Source organism: Haplochromis burtoni, unplaced genomic scaffold (genome assembly GCF_018398535.1).
Source record: "Haplochromis burtoni strain Fernald_Lab_line unplaced genomic scaffold, NCSU_Asbu1 Contig_46, whole genome shotgun sequence".
NCBI classification, from domain to species: domain Eukaryota; kingdom Metazoa; phylum Chordata; class Actinopteri; order Cichliformes; family Cichlidae; genus Haplochromis; species Haplochromis burtoni.
Window position 1 is genome coordinate 792,301 of NW_024582407.1, and position 18,157 is coordinate 810,457.

At 37.2% G+C, this 18,157-nt stretch overlaps 1 protein-coding gene across 1 annotated transcript in view; it reads left to right on the top strand.

The window, feature by feature from the left end:
- kcnh1a (potassium voltage-gated channel, subfamily H (eag-related), member 1a) overlaps positions 1-18,157 on the top strand; it is an 86,516-nt gene that overhangs the window by 51,109 nt on the left and 17,250 nt on the right. Inside the window, exon 9 of the mRNA XM_005951005.3 lies at positions 16,355-16,554. Coding sequence (XP_005951067.1) covers positions 16,355-16,554 — 200 coding nt within the window. The remainder of the gene's footprint in view (positions 1-16,354; positions 16,555-18,157) is intronic.

An 18,157-nucleotide genomic window follows, 5' to 3' on the forward strand; every position in this document is an offset into this window, starting at 1 on the left:
ATAAAAAAAAGATAGGGATCAGAGACACAAAAGACCGACAGAGAAGAAACCCCCCATAAACTGAAGGACTATTACAGCCAGAAATAGAATTTTACCACGTATTTTAAATAATTGAACTTTTTAGTGTTGCTACAGCTGCCAAATTAATGTCATATGAAATTAATTATGTACCTGACATATGCAAGACCAAAACAATGTCAATTAAACGATTACACGAGATAACAACAGTGTGCCTTTTTTTTTAAATGATAAGCTTAAATTTAAAAACAGAAACGGCTGTTATCTATTGGATAAAATGACATTCAACCATTGTTTTACACATCTGAGATTTTTTAGAATTTATTTATTATTAGTTTTATTAAGAGTAAACTTTATCTATAAAAAGCTTGTTTTAAAGAAATTATTAGTGAAAAATATATCTTATGTTACAGTTAAACTGTAGTGTTCTTGGCTCATCCCAGCAAACAAATTGAATATTATTATAACACTAGGATTTTTTTCTTCAGTGATACCTGAACCGTTTGCTTTGTCCCAAATCATGCAAAATAAAGGCAATCTCACGGCAATGTCCATTTAGTTTTATGTAAAAATGTAAATACCACAGAATCCTAGTTGTGAGAGTAGATTGTATTAAAAAAGTTGCGTGGTTGTCAGGTGTGTAGGAAATGGAAGTTTTCAATTTTCAGACATTAAACTAAATCTAATTGTGCGAATTTCTAGTTTTTCTACATGATATCTTAAACTAAGCTGCACAACAAGAACCAAGTATACTTTAATCACTCTAATTTACTCAGTGCTGTTTCCACTTGCACCAAACTGCAGTAGCATCAGCAACATGAGCATCCAATCACATTGTCCTTCAGCCCCCAGTAGGTTGGTATGCATTTTATGAGGCAGTGTAAATCCATCATAAAATGTAATTACTCTGGGTAAAACCACAAATCAAATCTAACTGAAACAAACAAGATATCCTGTGATCATGGATGAGCTCTAATGCTGGCATGCGTGTTTTGGAATAACTGTGGTGCTACTGCCATATTTAGTGCACAGACACGATGATTTAATCTAAGTGCATCTCCACAAAAAGGCAAATAAACACATCTACCAGCTTGTCCTTTGATTAAATCTCTCTCGTATCTCTTCACTGGCAAAGTTTTCTTCCAACTTGTGCTTGTAGAGTTTGCAGCAGAACTCAGAAGCACGATTGCACTGATAATTAAATCATGGCAGAGCTCAGAGCTGTAAAGTGATTTCAGAGAACCTGAGGTGTCTGGCAGGCAGCTAGATCAGATCAAGTGACAGCGAGCACTGCAGTTGTACTGGCATTGCAGACCACAGCACATTAGCAAAATCAATATCTTTGACTGAACGTGCACACACACACGCACACACACTTGCATTATGACACTAGCACTGAACTGCAAAGGAGACTGATGCGATTGCAGTTGTCTGTCTGAATCACTGTGTTGGTGCTTCAGCATACAGTTAAGCTGAGCAGACATTTAGCTGCCGGATATGTAATTGAAGGAAGTTGCAAAATTTAATCTCATTTTACATAAATGTTTTCAAAATCAGCTGAGCAGATGCTTGGAGTCTTTTGTTATTCCTCGTCTTATTTGTGTATTTTGTGTTTGCTGTTACGTTATGGTTCATAAACACTCATATTTATTCTTTAAAATGCATCTCAGGTTTTGTTTTTCACTCTGTGCATTCTGATATATCATTACATCATTACACAGTAGAACACTGAATCTTATTTCATTTTCGGATTTTGGATTTCCACTGCTACTTTTGCATGTTTGAACAGATACAGATTAAAATATGTTTGTTAATTAGGATTTATTACCTTATATCACTGATTAACAAACAGTGGGTGGTGCATGCTGTTAGTGGGGAATATAGCCACTACTAGTGTGAAGTAGATGACCAAAGAAAAATATTTGTACATTTGGTGAACGTTTGTAAAGAAATTTTTAAAGACTTTGCTAATGCTATTGCTCTAACTATTATTCTGCTGAAATGTTACATGTTAAATAGCTTTTATAGCAAGCAGGGCTTTGCAGATTGGTTTTTTTTAACAATTCAAGAGTTTAAATAAATTTGGCTAAAACTTGTGAATACATTATAATGTAGTTGTATAAATTATATCTCCAAAGTAGCAACAAATATTTAAATTAGATTAACACTTAAAGACAAATTACTTGGTAATTACCTGTTGTTGTTTTTTTTGGGTTTTTTTGTAACCACTACACTCTGTGGTACATTACCACCTCCACCTGACACATGTGAAATGTTGTGAGATGAGAGTAACCAAACAGCAACCTGCTCATCAAACCATTGGTTACTTTTTACTCTACAAGGTATCCATGGATGCCAACAAGAACACAGTGTAATATTATGTGTTTTAAATGTTTTTATAAACAGCATTTCTAAAAGAAAAGCTTTGTATTAGTGCAGAACAATTATTGTAGATAAAGTAAAGTGCTGGATATTATTCACAAGAGCTTGACGTAAAATCATATCAGTTTGAAAGATCTTGAAATATAGTTTCTGATACCTGCCTTTGTTGTGTGTACTTTTCTCCTGTTTTAGGGCATCAGCAGTCTATTCAGCTCACTTAAGGTGGTTCGGCTTCTCCGGCTGGGTCGGGTAGCTCGTAAACTGGATCACTACATTGAGTACGGAGCAGCGGTCCTGGTGCTGCTGGTGTGTGTTTTTGGACTGGCTGCTCACTGGCTGGCCTGTATTTGGTATGTTCAAGTCACTTTATTAATAATAATACAGTTTTGTCTCATACAGTAAAACCAGAATTCTAGTTTAATTGCTAAAATCATCTTAACGGGTAATCATGTGACATTTGAGGTATTACTGTACTTTACTGTAGGTTTGAATTACATAGTATGTTTTGATTTTCTGCCACATTTGCAATAACAGCCCAGCTAATTAATAGAAACAAGGTCACTGATTAAGATAATGAGGTCATTAATTATCAGTTACTTTTTGTCAACATCCTTGTTCTCACACATTTTAAACTGCATGTTCTTCCACACTTTAAAGTCAAGAAAGCGTTATTGTAGTTTCAAGGGAATTAGTTTTTTTTCCTTCCCATTAATATGCAAATTTATGGAGCAAAGGCCTCCAAAGTCTAATCAGATCTTCTGCTCTACAGGGGGCAAGTGTGGCAGAAGCATTAACTCTCCATTGTGTGTCGTGCTTGATTTATTATGTTTATAAGAATGTCTACACATGCAGAGTGACTGACAGAGCCCATCGTGACGAGTTAATGTCCTGCATGCATAAAAACAGAGAATATGTTTGGCAGTTTATGATGAACATTTCTCCTTTGTAGATATTTTTTCATTTTCATAAGAGGTCTCGTGAAAAGCCCTCGTAACTACATTTAATTACACATATTAACATAGAAGATTTCAAACGGAGGCTGTAACCAGTGTCATAAAGATTGTTTTTGGATCCAGACAGTGTAATCAAACTTGATAGGCTGAAGCAGACAATAATACCGGTAAAAATAGCTCCTGTATCGTTTCCCTCCAAATGGTTTCTGTGGTTGCCATGGTCACATGCCGAACCGTGTCGCCGACTTGAGAAAAGTTAAACCATCATCAAGTGAGATGACAGGAGCAACAGCCGTAGCCTCCCTCTCTCCTTGTTGCTGTCACTGTTTTTATAACAAGGGAAAAAATGGAGGTGGTTGCAGCATGACATGAACACCAAGGCTGTAAATAAGAAAGTCATAATCAAACCATGCAATAAAAACTATTGAGTTTTGCTTCCTCGGGGCTATATAAAAATATATTCAGATGATACAGTCAGATGAGGGGAAATGCATTCTGTAATTTTCCATAGAGAAACCCACAACAGAAAGAAGGAATGAAAACAGCGTTTGTTGCATTGCTAGGGGTATTTTTTCATCTCCAGGGCTTTCTGCAAGAAACTAGGTATCTTCGAGCTTTTATATGTAAATAGTGAACTCAGGCAGATGTATTTTAAGCTGTGTGTCTTTTTCACTCAATCTGAAAAATTCAGAGGTCAGTTCCCTGAAATTAAAGTGAATTGGTGGATATTAATTTTTTTTTTGTCTTAAAACCAAAAAAACTGTCCCCCAATCACTGCCACTTTCCCTAAATAGATTAATAACTGTACATTCACTGGTCGTTTTGTTAGATACACTTGTTTGTTTGCTCATTAATGTAAATATCAAATCAGTCATGTGGCATGATTGTTGGTGCCAGACAGGCTGGTTTGAGTATTTCAGAAAGTGCTGATCTGCTTGAATTCATCGTGCTATGCATCAGCAGCTCAGTCTGGAGGATGTGCAATGGGATATTTTATTTTCACTTACCTGTTCCTCACCGTTTAAACATTGTCTCATAAAGGAGGACAGCAAACTGAAAACAAGTCAGTTTAAATATGTATGTACATTTCATCTCTATAGAAACTTCTGCAGTTGCTGACTCATGGTTTGAGTCTTGAGTCTACACTCTTTGTGTGCAATGCATAATCATTAGCAGTCAATAGAAATTTCATTCTATAACTCAGAAGGACCTGTTGACATAATAATTTTCATGTAGGCTCAGTAGAAAGTACTCGGCAATATTTTTTTATATGGAAAGTCATTGTTTTTATAGATTTTTGGAGCTAGAAAGCACACAGTGACATGGGGTAAGCTAAAAAATCATTATGGGTACCATTAAAAAGTTATAAACAGTGGGTGATTTTTTTTTTTTTTTTTTTTTTTTTTGAAATTCAAGCTGCTGTCTTGGAGATTTTGCTTTGGAAAGTGTGCCAAAAGAAAATACACCAAGACATACCAAGTGTGAAGGCTTCTGTGTGTAGCGGTATATTGATAGAAGACGTCTATCTGTTCCATGTGATGGGCATCAGGAAGCATTTCTAGAAGCTTTTTTTAGGCCTTGTTTAAGACTCAAATTCTACTGGTAAGTAGATGTAATTATGAACTGAATATTAAGAATGAAATGGAATGTAAAATACATGATTGATTTTTGCACTTTGCAGGTACAGCATTGGTTATTATGAGATTATTGATGAGGAAACCAACATCATTCGGAAGGACAGCTGGCTCTACATCCTGGCTGAGACAGTGGGCACACCATACTACTACAACGACAGCTCAGGGAACTGGGATGGAGGGCCTAACAATGACTCTGTCTACATCACTTCTTTATATTTCACCATGACTAGCCTGACAAGTATAGGCTTTGGTAACATCGCCCCAACGACAGACGGAGAGAAAATCTTTGCTGTGGCCATGATGATGATTGGATGTGAGTAGAGGTGTTTTATCTTCCCTGGAATCTAGCACATACAAGATAAATGATAAGTCCAGCTATACTCTTTAAAGCCACAATCCTCTGAGGTGGTGAATAAGTGAATTATAAATAGAGTTATTGAAATTCAGAAAATAACACACACGATTAGCTGAGCAGTCTTTCTACCTCTCTTGATACCTTGAATGTGTTGCTGAGGTTGATTATAGTTCACTGCCTGAACTACTGGCAGAATTCTTATTTAATTTACTGTATCATGATCCTGTATTGTATTTGAATGGTGCTTTTGTTGCCTAACGTGCAGTGTATATACAGCTTTGACAAAATGTCACACTATAAAACACTGTTTACATGGGTAATTCCAGTTCTCTAAAAACCATATTGCTAAAGGTTTTCACTCCCTTATCCAAATCATTGAATTTGCTCCAATCATTTCCATGGTCACAGGTGTATAAAATCTAACACCTAGCCACACAGACTGCCTCTACAAACATTTGTGAAAGAATAGGATGATATTCAGATTTGTATGCATGCAAAGGCGGATGAGTAAATACTTTTGGCAGTATAGTTATAGTATGTGGGTTTTTAAGGTCTAAACATTAGCATTTTGGCCAGCACCATTTTAGTTATTTGGAGCTACAAGTTACAAAGCTGGGCATTTAAAAAGTGACAAGTGGCCATTAGAGGAACTGCAGTTATTGGCACTTCCAAACTCGCTTCATTGTTAGTGTGTATATATCAGTCTCCACCTTATTCATAAAGACATTTATCAGTAATGGTGAATTTGTAGTGGTCCATTCATATCCATTCATTTTAAATATATGCTTTTTTCATGTGCACAGGAATCTCATTCTCAGTCATAGATGGAGTCAGTCTCAGTCACACAGAGATAGCAACCAGCTGGTGAGCTGCTGGCAACTTCCAGTCACTTGGCAAAAATATCTATTACCTGACCAATTGTGAGTGGTTTCTGGTTGTTGCCAAGTGAAATTAGTAGAAAAGATTGTGTTGCACAAAAACCTACTTGGGACTGTTTTGGTCAATATCAGATTGCCACAGTAGCCCACAGTTTGCACACAAGACATTAACTTCCACTTTGCTGCATATAATACAACATTCACCTTCAAAGTAAATTTTTAATTAAGTTGCATTTTAGTTTTCCTTGAAAAGGAGTAACTTTTACTTTATAAGCAATAAGCAAACAGATGTTTTGCGTTGCACTTTTCATAGTTTAACTACTTCTTGGCAAGTAGTTTACAAGTGTTTGCAGACAAGTTGGCATATTTCATGCAAACAGCTGACAATGTGCTCAGTCATAAGGAATATTATTGTAATGCAGCACTGTAAATCACTTTGTGTCCAATTTCAACCTCGATCAATCACTTGCCAACCAGCTGAGACAGATAGTTGAGAGACAGTCCAGCCAATTGGTCTCCAGGCCTGTGTGACTGAGGTCCAAGAAAAACTGGAAACCATATTACAAATATGATTTCCTTCATTTAAATGATAGATTGGTTTCTCCAGCTCTATCAGACAATATTTATCCACTTTGATATGGATCAATTTTTCATAATTTGCATACTATGAAGCAGTTTTTTGTTGGGTTTGTATTGCTCGTTATTATTGAGTGTCTTAGGAAGAATAGTTTTTGGGCCACAGTGCGTCTTGTAACGAATGTGGGAAGTTGCACTAACAAGGTCTAGTCACCATGCCAAAATCACCTCACATTTCTGCTCTGTTCCCGGGTACTTGATCTCAGTCCTTCAGAGCTCTAATTGGCCCAGTTGTCAGTGAATTATGTGAATTGCTGAAAAGAATCAGAGATGTGGACAGGTTGAAATGGGCTTCTGCATGAGTGCTGTAACAGTCTTACACAACAGCTTCTTGTAGAAGTAAATCTGAGCAAAACATATTGATACAGTGATTTTTTTTTTAATATATGAGACAATGTAAGGCATATAACGGAATCCTTTTTTCCTTCATTCCTATCCACACTTCTGTTAGATTCAAGTGAACTGTTTTAATGAACGTGGCCTACATATATTTCAAGGTCTTGAATGAGTGAGGCTTGTTACCTCAGTGTGCTATTCAGTATGTTTCTGAATTATTAAGAATTTCTGGAGCGTATTTAAATGCCTTAGGGAAAAAAACAAAATATCAGTATTACCGTGACTCTTATTATATATATATATATATATATATATATATATATATATTAATTCCAATATACGGAGGAGGTGGCTGATATCCAGAAATCCTACCAGTGGCTGGACAAAGCTGGACTGAAAGACAGCACAGAGGCACTAATCATGGCAGCACAAGAACAAGCTCTGAGCACAAGATCCATAGAGGCTGGGGTCTATCACACCAGGCAAGACCCCAGGTGCAGGCTGTGTAAAGATGCCCCAGAGACAATCCAGCACATAACAGCAGGGTGCAAGATGCTAGCAGGCAAGGCATACATGGAACGCCATAACCAAGTGGCCGGCATAGTGTACAGGAACATCTGTGCCGAGTATAACTGGAAGTCCCGAGGTCAAAATGGGAGATGCCCCCAAGGGTGGTGGAGAATGACCGAGCTAAGATCCTGTGGGACTTCCAGATACAGACGGACAAAATGGTGGTGGCTAACCAACCGGACATAGTGGTGGTAGACAAACAGAAGAAGACGGCCGTAGTGATCGATGTAGCGGTTCCGAATGACAGCAATATCAGGAAGAAGGAACACGAGAAGCTGGAGAAATACCAAGGGCTCAGAGAAGAGCTCGAGAGGATGTGGAGGGTGAAGGTAACGGTGGTCCCCGTGGTAATCGGAGCACTAGGTGCGGTGACTCCCAAGCTAGGCGAGTGGCTCCAGCAGATCCCGGGAACAACATCGGAGATCTCTGTCCAGAAGAGCGCAGTCCTGGGAACAGCTAAGATACTGCGCAGGACCCTCAAGCTCCCAGGCCTCTGGTAGAGGACCCGAGCTTGAAGGATAAACCGCCCGCAGGGGCGTGCTGGGTGTTTTTTTGTTTTATATATATATATTATATATATATATATTTATATTATATATATTAGGGGTGCAACGATACACAAAATTCACGGTTCGGTTCGGCGATACTTTGGTGTCACGGTTCGATATTTTTTCGATACAAAATAAATGTTCATGCCTTTTTAATTTGTCATTTATTAAAATTATAAATATATATTTTAACTCAAAAGTACAGTTTTTAAATTTAACCCTAACCCTTGTGCGTGTTTTTTATTTTGACAGCGAATGCGCACCTGCGGACCACTTATGTGCAGCCCTGGTTATTTAGCTCGTCATATTGCAGCCACAGAAATTCTTTTGTCCATGAAACCATAAAGCTGCACTTTCTTTTTGCCTTATAGTCTGATTTGTCATAACTTTCTCCGTTTTGTGGTAAGCTTTTCTTTGGCTGTCACTTCTTCACCCTGACCTGTCTTATTTGGCTCAGCAGAACTAAAATATATATCCTGCTGCTTTTACACACCAACACTCACATAAGCTCAGCGATTCTCTGTGCGATCAACCTCTCACATGTTTAAGCTGCGGGAGATTTCACTTGTCATGTTTGCATAGTAAGCTAACGATTAGATAAGACGATGTCAGAGGAATTGGTGCACAAATTATCATCACTCACCAGATCAGTGCTGTCGCTCTCTATACACAGTTCGCATTGCAAAGTGAAAGCAAAAAACAAGCGCAAATTCAAACGCGATTTCAATATGTCACATATTGACAGTGGCTCACCGATGCCAATGACATAATTACCCAGCTACATTTCCGAAAGAATGCAAAAGCATTGACATATATTTTTCCTTCCTACAATAGCCCGACGGGCAGGGCAGAGATAGATTTTGGTAGCCCGACTGGAAAAATCGCTAGCCCCAGGTCTGGGCTTCTCAGCAGCATATTAAACATATCAGGTCCCCATAAGGAGAATCATGTGCTAACGCTGTCTAAATGACTCGGGTAAAGTTTGTAGCATGCATGCTTGTTGTTTTTGTCTTTGCACTAGGATGATGTCGGCGTAAATGTGCAGTCATATTCGTTGTGTTCCCACTAGTGCTTTCAGGTTAACTCGTTAGAAATGACCTTAACGCCACAACACGGCAAATCTCCGTTAACGAGCTACCCCTGATAGCCCCGTGCATGGGGCTAGACGGCCAACACGTTAACGAGCTAACTGCGCTAACACACTAGCTCCCACCCATGTAATTGAGCATTGCGTGGCACATCCAACATACTGTTTTACTTTAGTCCATGACGCGCTTACCTTCAGGGTCATACGTCACATGAAAACCAAAATAATTCCAAACGCCAGATCTGAATGAGGGTGGGGGAGGTTCAATTTGCCATGTTGCAAGGAGAGCTTAAGCTAGCTTGCCCTGCGCTCTTCCTTCTGACGTATGCTGTCTGTGTGTGAGCGCTCAGTGGATCTGCGCTCGACAGTGCAGCCTAGGCGGAGTAGTCGAACGCAGATTCACTGAGCGCTCAACACAGACAGCATCGTCAGAAGGAAAGTTGATAAAATAAATTACAAATGTTGTATTGTTCGATACATATGCGTACCGAACCGAAAGCACTGTATCGAACGGTTCAATATCGATACGAATATCGTTGCACCCCTAATATATATATATATATATATATATATATATATATATATATATATATATATATGTATATGTATGTATATATATGTATGTATATATATGTATATATATATGTGTGTGTATTATATATATGTGTTATTATATGTGTTTATATATATGTTGTTATATATATTTGTATATATATATATTTATATTATATATATGTGTATATATATATATGTGTATATATATATATTTATATATGTGTGTATATATATGTGTATATATATGTGTTATATATATGTTGTTATATATTGTATATATATATTTGTATATATATGTGTGTATATATATATGTGTGTATATATATTGTTTATATATATATGTGTTATATGTATGTATGTATATATATGTTTTCCCCATCCTCTCTGTCTGACCCTACTTTTCATTACAGAAAACACCTTTACTAATCTCACAGAGCTTACAACCAGATTTGGGTTGCCCCACTCTCATTTCCTTCAAACCAGAGACTTTGTCAAATACATACCCTCATTTTCTTAATCCTCCACCAGGGTCACTGCTGATTGACTCCTTGCTCACTCAGGAATCTGCTCAGAGACACTCTGTTTCCGTGATATCTAGCCTCATTGTTTCTCCTGATAGTGCTCGGATGGCTCATCCTAAGCGGACCAGGGAGGAGGAAATAGGGGTACTGATACCAGATAGTCAGTGAACCCTAATTTTTCATTCTCCATATGTTTCATGGTTTATTTCAATGTGAGTATTCTTTTTAAAGTACACTACACAAATGCTTGATTTGCGAAAATTTATCCAACCGCCAGCGACAGTTGCAATACATGTCAACAGTCTTCAACCAACCATACTCACATGTTTTGGTCCTGTCCAAGCCTCTCTAATTTTTGGAGCCAAATATTTGACACTCTTGCTACAGTGCTGAATGTAGAACTTAGCCTTGACCCCTCCTCAGCTCAATTTGGTATCCCCCCACTTAAACTGACTAATATCCCATCTATAAAGTGTAGTGTACTTTCCTTTACAGCCCTATTACCCAGGTGTCTCAATCGACTCATAACAGCTGGCTCAGGGAAGTTTTGACTCACATCAAACTTGAAAAAATTAGATACTCTCTTGCAGGTTCTTGCAAGACATTTAATAAGATCTGGCAACCCTTCTTAGAATATTTAGACAAAACAATTATCTATTCAGAAAGTGATTAGATGCCCCCCAGGTTGCTTACTTTCTTATTTTATGCAGGGTTATTTTTGTTGTCTTGTTAAGAAGGGAGAGGGTACAGCATAATTTAGGCTCTGTAGATATCACCACAAGTTCTGCTAGTTGTTTAGGTTGTTATTGATGTCAACGGATTTCTAGTATTGCAAATATCCCACTGCCTGTTAATCCAAGGACACCAATATGTTCTGTATGTAAATAAAGAAAAAAAATAATCTTGCCTCTGCATTTTAACAAAACATGTAATATGCTAAATGAGGCAGGTTTTCACAGCATGCCCTTCTTTCCACGTCTCAATATTTATAAGCTATCTCGTGTTTGTGTGGCTCATAAAACACTGTATGCCACAGTGCGGTGCCATTATGTGTGACTGCACGCAGAGAGCAACACCTCGGAGCAATAACTGACACTGCCAGATCAATTTAGCGCAGTGCTCCCTCCGATCCCTCTGCAATCACTCCTCACCTCCGCTGTACTTTTTTCAGCCACAATCTCAACCCTGAGACTTGGAGGAAGATTCAGCTCCCCCTTACTTTTTGGTTGCGCAGGTTTTATTAATACACTCTCTTGGGAACTGGCAAAACTCATCCGCACTTGTCTGTGTCTAAATTTTTCATTGTGAGCTACATATAATCTTAAAGCACAAATATCTAAAATCAGACAGCCTCGGGAGGATTCAGTAGTAGATGCAATCTAGTGTCGTCCATGGCTGTTCTCTATGAAATATAGATGCCCTGATACTGTTCTATTTTTACCAGCAGCACTGGATCGGTGCTGGCAGAAGAAGATCACAGTGTGACGAGGGATTGCGGGATGGCATGGGGAAAAGGAAGGGGGAGGCAGTGGGGGCACTATACATATGTCCTGTTTCTATAGCAACTGTTGGCCGGGGGCTTGAGTTTCTGACAACTGTCTTTTAACTACCTTCAAACAAGCCAGCTGTTGGACAGCGAGTGTCGTGTGATGAAGTTGCGTACGTCAGCAAGTAAAGAGCTGTTGGGAGCTAGATGAGGCTCCGCTCTGCAGGGATCGATTGAGTTTCCTTTGATACAGCATTCTCTGCTTATCAGAGACATCAGCATTGCCATCTGTGTTCAGGCTCCAGGAAGCAGCTACGCCAAACTTTTACAACTTCAAAAGAAATAGATTCTAAAATCATCATTTTACAAGGAGACGAATGTCATACTGTCTGTATATACCTCGATGTGCTTCTTGCTTTTCCTATCTTCCTACATAGATTGTGCTCTCTGGTGTGGACTTCACTTCACTGTAAATCATTGCCTTAGATCAGGGTTATCAAACATGTGACCTGTGGACCAAAACCTGCCCACCAAAGAGACAAATTTGGTCAACTGGTCAATTGCAAATACACTCCGGATAGGCCGCCCATCCATCATGGGGAAAATACAGTGAGACAAAAAAAATCACTGCCCTAAAGCTAATTTAAAATTACAGATTAATCTAGCATGTATGTCTTTTCAAAAAACCAAAATAAAACATGCAGGAACAAGGAGAATATGAGCATATAGAAAGGCACCAGCTGGCCAGTAGCTTTACTAACACGAGATAACAAAATTACGGGAATGTAAAGGTATTCCATAGAGTTTTGCTGGTCTGGCCCACTTGATATGACACCTCTGCTTAGACATTTGGCTGTCTGCCTGTAAATGTGCCAACCTATCATAGCCCCTGGCTTTGCCCCTCAAAACTTGAATATTAAGCTTTCTTTCTGTCTTTTTGAGACTCTTTTTTTTTTGTTAACTTGTCTATCTCTAAGTCCTGGTTCCTGAAGATTTTTTTAACATACTCATAAAATCCTTCCATTATGTGGCTTCACTTCACGCACCAGAGCAGTTCGTTTAACAATAACACACAAATATGAAGAGATTAAACACATAATACAGAGACACAACTGCTACAAAGCAGCAGTGCAAGTGCGTGTGAGAAGAAAAACAATGTAGTATAGTATTAGAAGCGCTACTTGAATGTGCGTACACTTTAAGTGCTTTGGACAGTAAAGACCAGTTTAGCTAATTTAAGAATAAGACGTGTCTAAGAGATTTTACACCCTGCTCTTTGAGCTGTAGTCCTGGTAAGGGTTAAATGTCTGAAAGCAACTGAAGAAATAATTTCTAATTCAAATGTAAGTTTTGAATTTGTACAAATTTAATACATACAAATAGATACCCCATTTTAGGGTCATATATAACAATACAATTGATGTGAAATTGTTTGGAGCAAAAAGGAAAAAGAAAAGCTGGAATAAAACTCACTCCACACAGAGAGGTCTCCATTCCTGGAAGGAATACAATTTTTACAGATGATTAATCAGTAAATGAAGATTTCATACCGGGCATTTGCCTGGTGGGCCGATGGTGGTTTTTCATTTTTATGGGCCAATGTTTGTTTGTTTTTTTGTTTGTTTGTTTGTTTGTTTTGTTTTTTGCAACAGTATAAACAATGAAAGGTGGTGGATTGGCCAGATGCTGGCAGATGTGTAAAAATAACTCAGTTGTTTGGTGCTGGCTATGGCGGAGCTTCCACAGAGGCCAGCAGGTGGATGAGGGAAAGGGGAGGCAGGAGGAGGAGAGACCCGAGGCGGCCGCCGGTCCGAGTGTCAGGTGAACTGAACTTCAGGTAAGAAGTTATGACCTGCAGTCTATCTGGGTCAGATATAAACCAAGTTTAGGTGGAGTTTATTTTCGTTGTGCTGACTTTTTACAGTCGTTACAATCACTAGCTAGCATGACGGAGTTTATATTACTGCTGGGTGGGTGCTATGATGTTACTGATAGTAAACTTTATTTTGTTCATAAGGTTAGTTAGTAGAGTCCCATAAAAAACGGAATCGTCTGGTATTCAGAGAAAATATTACGCGTTTCGTATTGAGTGAAAAGGAACACAGTTTGTCCCGGACTTCAGCTACAATGAAAAAGACACAAAGCTGGAGTTATTCTGTCTTTGCTGCACAGCTGCCTCTTCTTCTCTCATTCTCTCCCCTCCCTCTCCTGTTGCTACTTCAATCATGAAACTGATCAATGATCAGCTGATCGGTTTCTCTCTTGTTTGTTTATCGCTCACTTTGCGCCAGAAAGAGGAAACCAGCGGATGTCGCGCTAAACAACAGCAGCACGTTTAAGCTTGATCAGCTGTTGTTAGAATTTATTTAATATTAATTTCTAGTATCAGCTGATGTTTGCTGGAGCCACAGCTGTAAAGCTGCTGGTCATGATATCGGTTTGGATTGGTGAGAGGGAAACATGAAGATGAAACCAGGAGATGTCCTTACTGAATCATCAGAGCTGTGATGGAGAAACAGGTTTACCTTTTAGGTGACATGAATGAGTTGAAGGGAAGTTATGAACTGTTTCTGAGAGACAAATAACACCAGGATCCTTTTTTAGGTAGCTGACAGCTGGTAACTGTGCAGGGGCGGGTCTAGCAAAGTTTTGCCAGGGGGCCAGGTAGGGCATTAACAGGGAAAGGGGGGCACAAAGAAATACTTTTCTTTCTTATTCTCATTTAAAATGTCTAGCTTTTAATAAATAATTATCTGAATCTTACAACCAAAGTTTTTATCTGATGTAAAATGTATAGAAATCATACATATACCAACAAGACTGTACATCACTGTCACAACAGCGTTTGTTTTCATTCAAAGGCTTTATGGCTTTTCCTGTAATACCTGGTGGGCCGCTCTCTAGTCAAAATGCCCAGGCTGATTTTTTTTTGTCCTAGTTCAGCCCTGGGCACGACACGCATTGAATTAATCTTAGATCACATTAACATGTGTATCTCTGTATTAACAAACATGTCATATTGGCCCAGTTTCTCGTTCTTATCATTGTTGTGAGGAGACCATAAATAGCATTTGCTCATTTGTTAGCTGTTTCATGTCATGTCCTTTTAAACAAAATTTTGGGAAGAATTATTTATGCAAGATGGAGACAAAGAGATTAGGAAACTGATTTTTTTTTACTGATGTTTATGTCTTTAAAAAGCAACACCTATCCAAGGTGTACCTCGCTTCTCTTACTTTGATAAGTTTGATAAGCAGCTAACAAGGTATCAACTATAATGAACGACTGAGTGACAGTAATAAAAAGGTGAAGTTGTGGTTATCCTGAGCCTGAAGAAGTTTTGAATGCTTTTTAATTAGTATTATTCCCTGTGCAGTTTTTCACCCCTTTGATTGTACGCCGTGAAATAAACAAACGTACACAAACAATTGCACAGGTTACTGTCATCATCTGAGGATAATTGAAATGTGTGGCTGGCATGTTTCCTCTCCGTCCCTTCTAGCAGGGCTAATTAGGGCTCCACTGCCAGGAGAACAGTGCACACACTGAGCAGACATCTGATGGCTTTGATCCACACATACACGCCAGCTGTTGCACCAGTTCAACCACCCAACCACCTTGGAGATGCTCTGCACTTCTCTTTCTGTTGCTTTTCATTTAATTCATCTATTACGAATTATGAAAACATTATTTAGTGGGATGTAGCTGCATGGGGATGGATGGTTACACACAGTCACAATGAAGCTCTAATTATAGTTTTCCTTTTGGCAAGACTTTTGTTGATTATATTTGGAGGCAGTCATAGGTAGTAATAGTTAATTTCCCATGTGACAAATTCAAGCATAAACCACATAAAACAATATTACGTCTTAAGGCACATTTGTTCAAAACTGAAATGTAAAAATAATTATAATCCTAAATTAAGATTTTGGAAATTTTTATGTAATTGACAATGAATTTGTTGATTTGCTGGTTGTCTTCTTAAACCCCAATTGCTACTTTTTTGTCCTTGTAAACCAGGTTTTGGATGCTTTTAAGTCTTTTTATAATATTTTGACACCAACTACCATTTTTGTGTCCTTTTAAACAAGGAGAATTTTTAAATTATTTTTATAAAAATATATTTTGTTACAGGTATATTTTTTTGCTTTTTTTAAACCAAATCTTAGATTTTTAAAAATATATTTTTTCAGATCTATGAGGCTTTACTTATTTTTATACCCTGAATCTCTACAAATTGAGTTTTTTTTTTTTAATCCAAAAGCATATATTTTTTTTTACATCATTTTCAATGGCAAATAGCTGCCCTCATCATCTTCAAAGCTAAAAAAAATCTGTTATTTTAGATTTTCTCCTAACGTCTTCCTTTGTATTTTCTCTATATTCCCCCAGCCCTTCTTTATGCCACCATTTTTGGTAACGTGACAACGATTTTTCAGCAGATGTACGCCAACACAAATCGTTATCACGAGATGCTCAACAGTGTCCGGGACTTCCTGAAGCTCTACCAAGTTCCCAAGGGCTTAAGTGAAAGAGTAATGGACTACATTGCCTCCACCTGGTCCATGTCACGGGGCATAGACACTGAAAAGGTATGTCAACATGCGCTCACTGGCTATTTATTTTTTGTTTCTAATTAACAGATGACGTTTTTTTGTTCTTGGTTGAAATGCTGAAATTTTAAATAATCTGCAAATAGCATATAGATGTTAAAAGCATAGGAACACAGGGTAAATTATATACTGTAAATAACCTGTGTGTGTGTATGTATGTATGTATGTATGTATGTATGTATGAATATATATATATATATATATATATATAGGTAAAATTTATGAGCTTGCTAAAAAGAGACACTGCTGTGGTGCTCATTCACCCATCCTCCTGAGTTAAAATGATGCTAAAATGATCTGAGTGTGTTCAAATTAAGCATTAAAATCTGGAAGCGGAGACACTGAAATAGTGCCACTCTGGTTAATCACGAGCCAAAAAGCATTCATATCACTGCATCCCATTTAAATCCACTTATTATATCATTTCACCTCCAATTAGGCTCATAACTACAATGACACAGGGATTTTATTACAGGGAACACCACCTCAGTGATTCAACTTTAATGATTCTTATGCTCATTTATTTTGTTGTTCCTATGTTGAGGCTGAACTGCATGTATGGATCATCTATTTGTCTAGCTGAAGGCCTCACTAAAGGGTCTAAAAATGGCACATAATCCCTTTCTGCTTGACATTCATCTTCAAAGAGATGTGTTTTAAAGGCAGAACCCTGCAATGGCCTGGCATCCTGTTGATTAGCTGTGCTTGGAATGACATGCTGCCACTGAGTGACACTCAGCAGAGAGGTGGCTGGACTCCATGTCGCCCACATGTGAAACCTGACATATTTAGTGCCATTCGACAGATAAGTTGACCCCTAGTGCAGAAATTAGCTGGACACATATATTGTCTGTTTTATCGCATATCATTAAGAAGGGCCTGCATAATATTTGCTATGGATTTCACATTTAACAATAAGCATAAAGTGTATGTTGTGTAATGTAAAATGTTTATGTAATAAAATTTATATATTTAAAATGTTATAATTTACTATATTATATACTTTTTTTACTATTATTTCTTGTATATATATGTATATATATATATGTGTAGTTATATATATATATATATATATATATATATATATATATATATAGCATGTAAGTAGTGTAGTGTGTTAATTATATTGTGGTTATATATATATATATATATATATATTATATATATTATGTAATATAATAATTATGTATATATATATATATATAATATGATATATTATAATATAGTATTATTATGTATATATATGTATATTGGTATGTATATAATGTTATATATGTATGTATATATATGTATATATGTATGTATATATTATATATATATAGTATATGATATATGTATATGTATATGTATGTTATATATATATTGTATTATTGTATGTGTATATGTATGTATGATATGTATATGTATATATAGTGTATATATATGTATGATATATGTATATATATGTTATATGTTATATATATATATATATATGTGTATATATGTGTAGTATGTATATATATATATGATGATATATATGTTATATATATATGATGATTATATATGTATATATATATATATATGTATATATAATATAGTATAT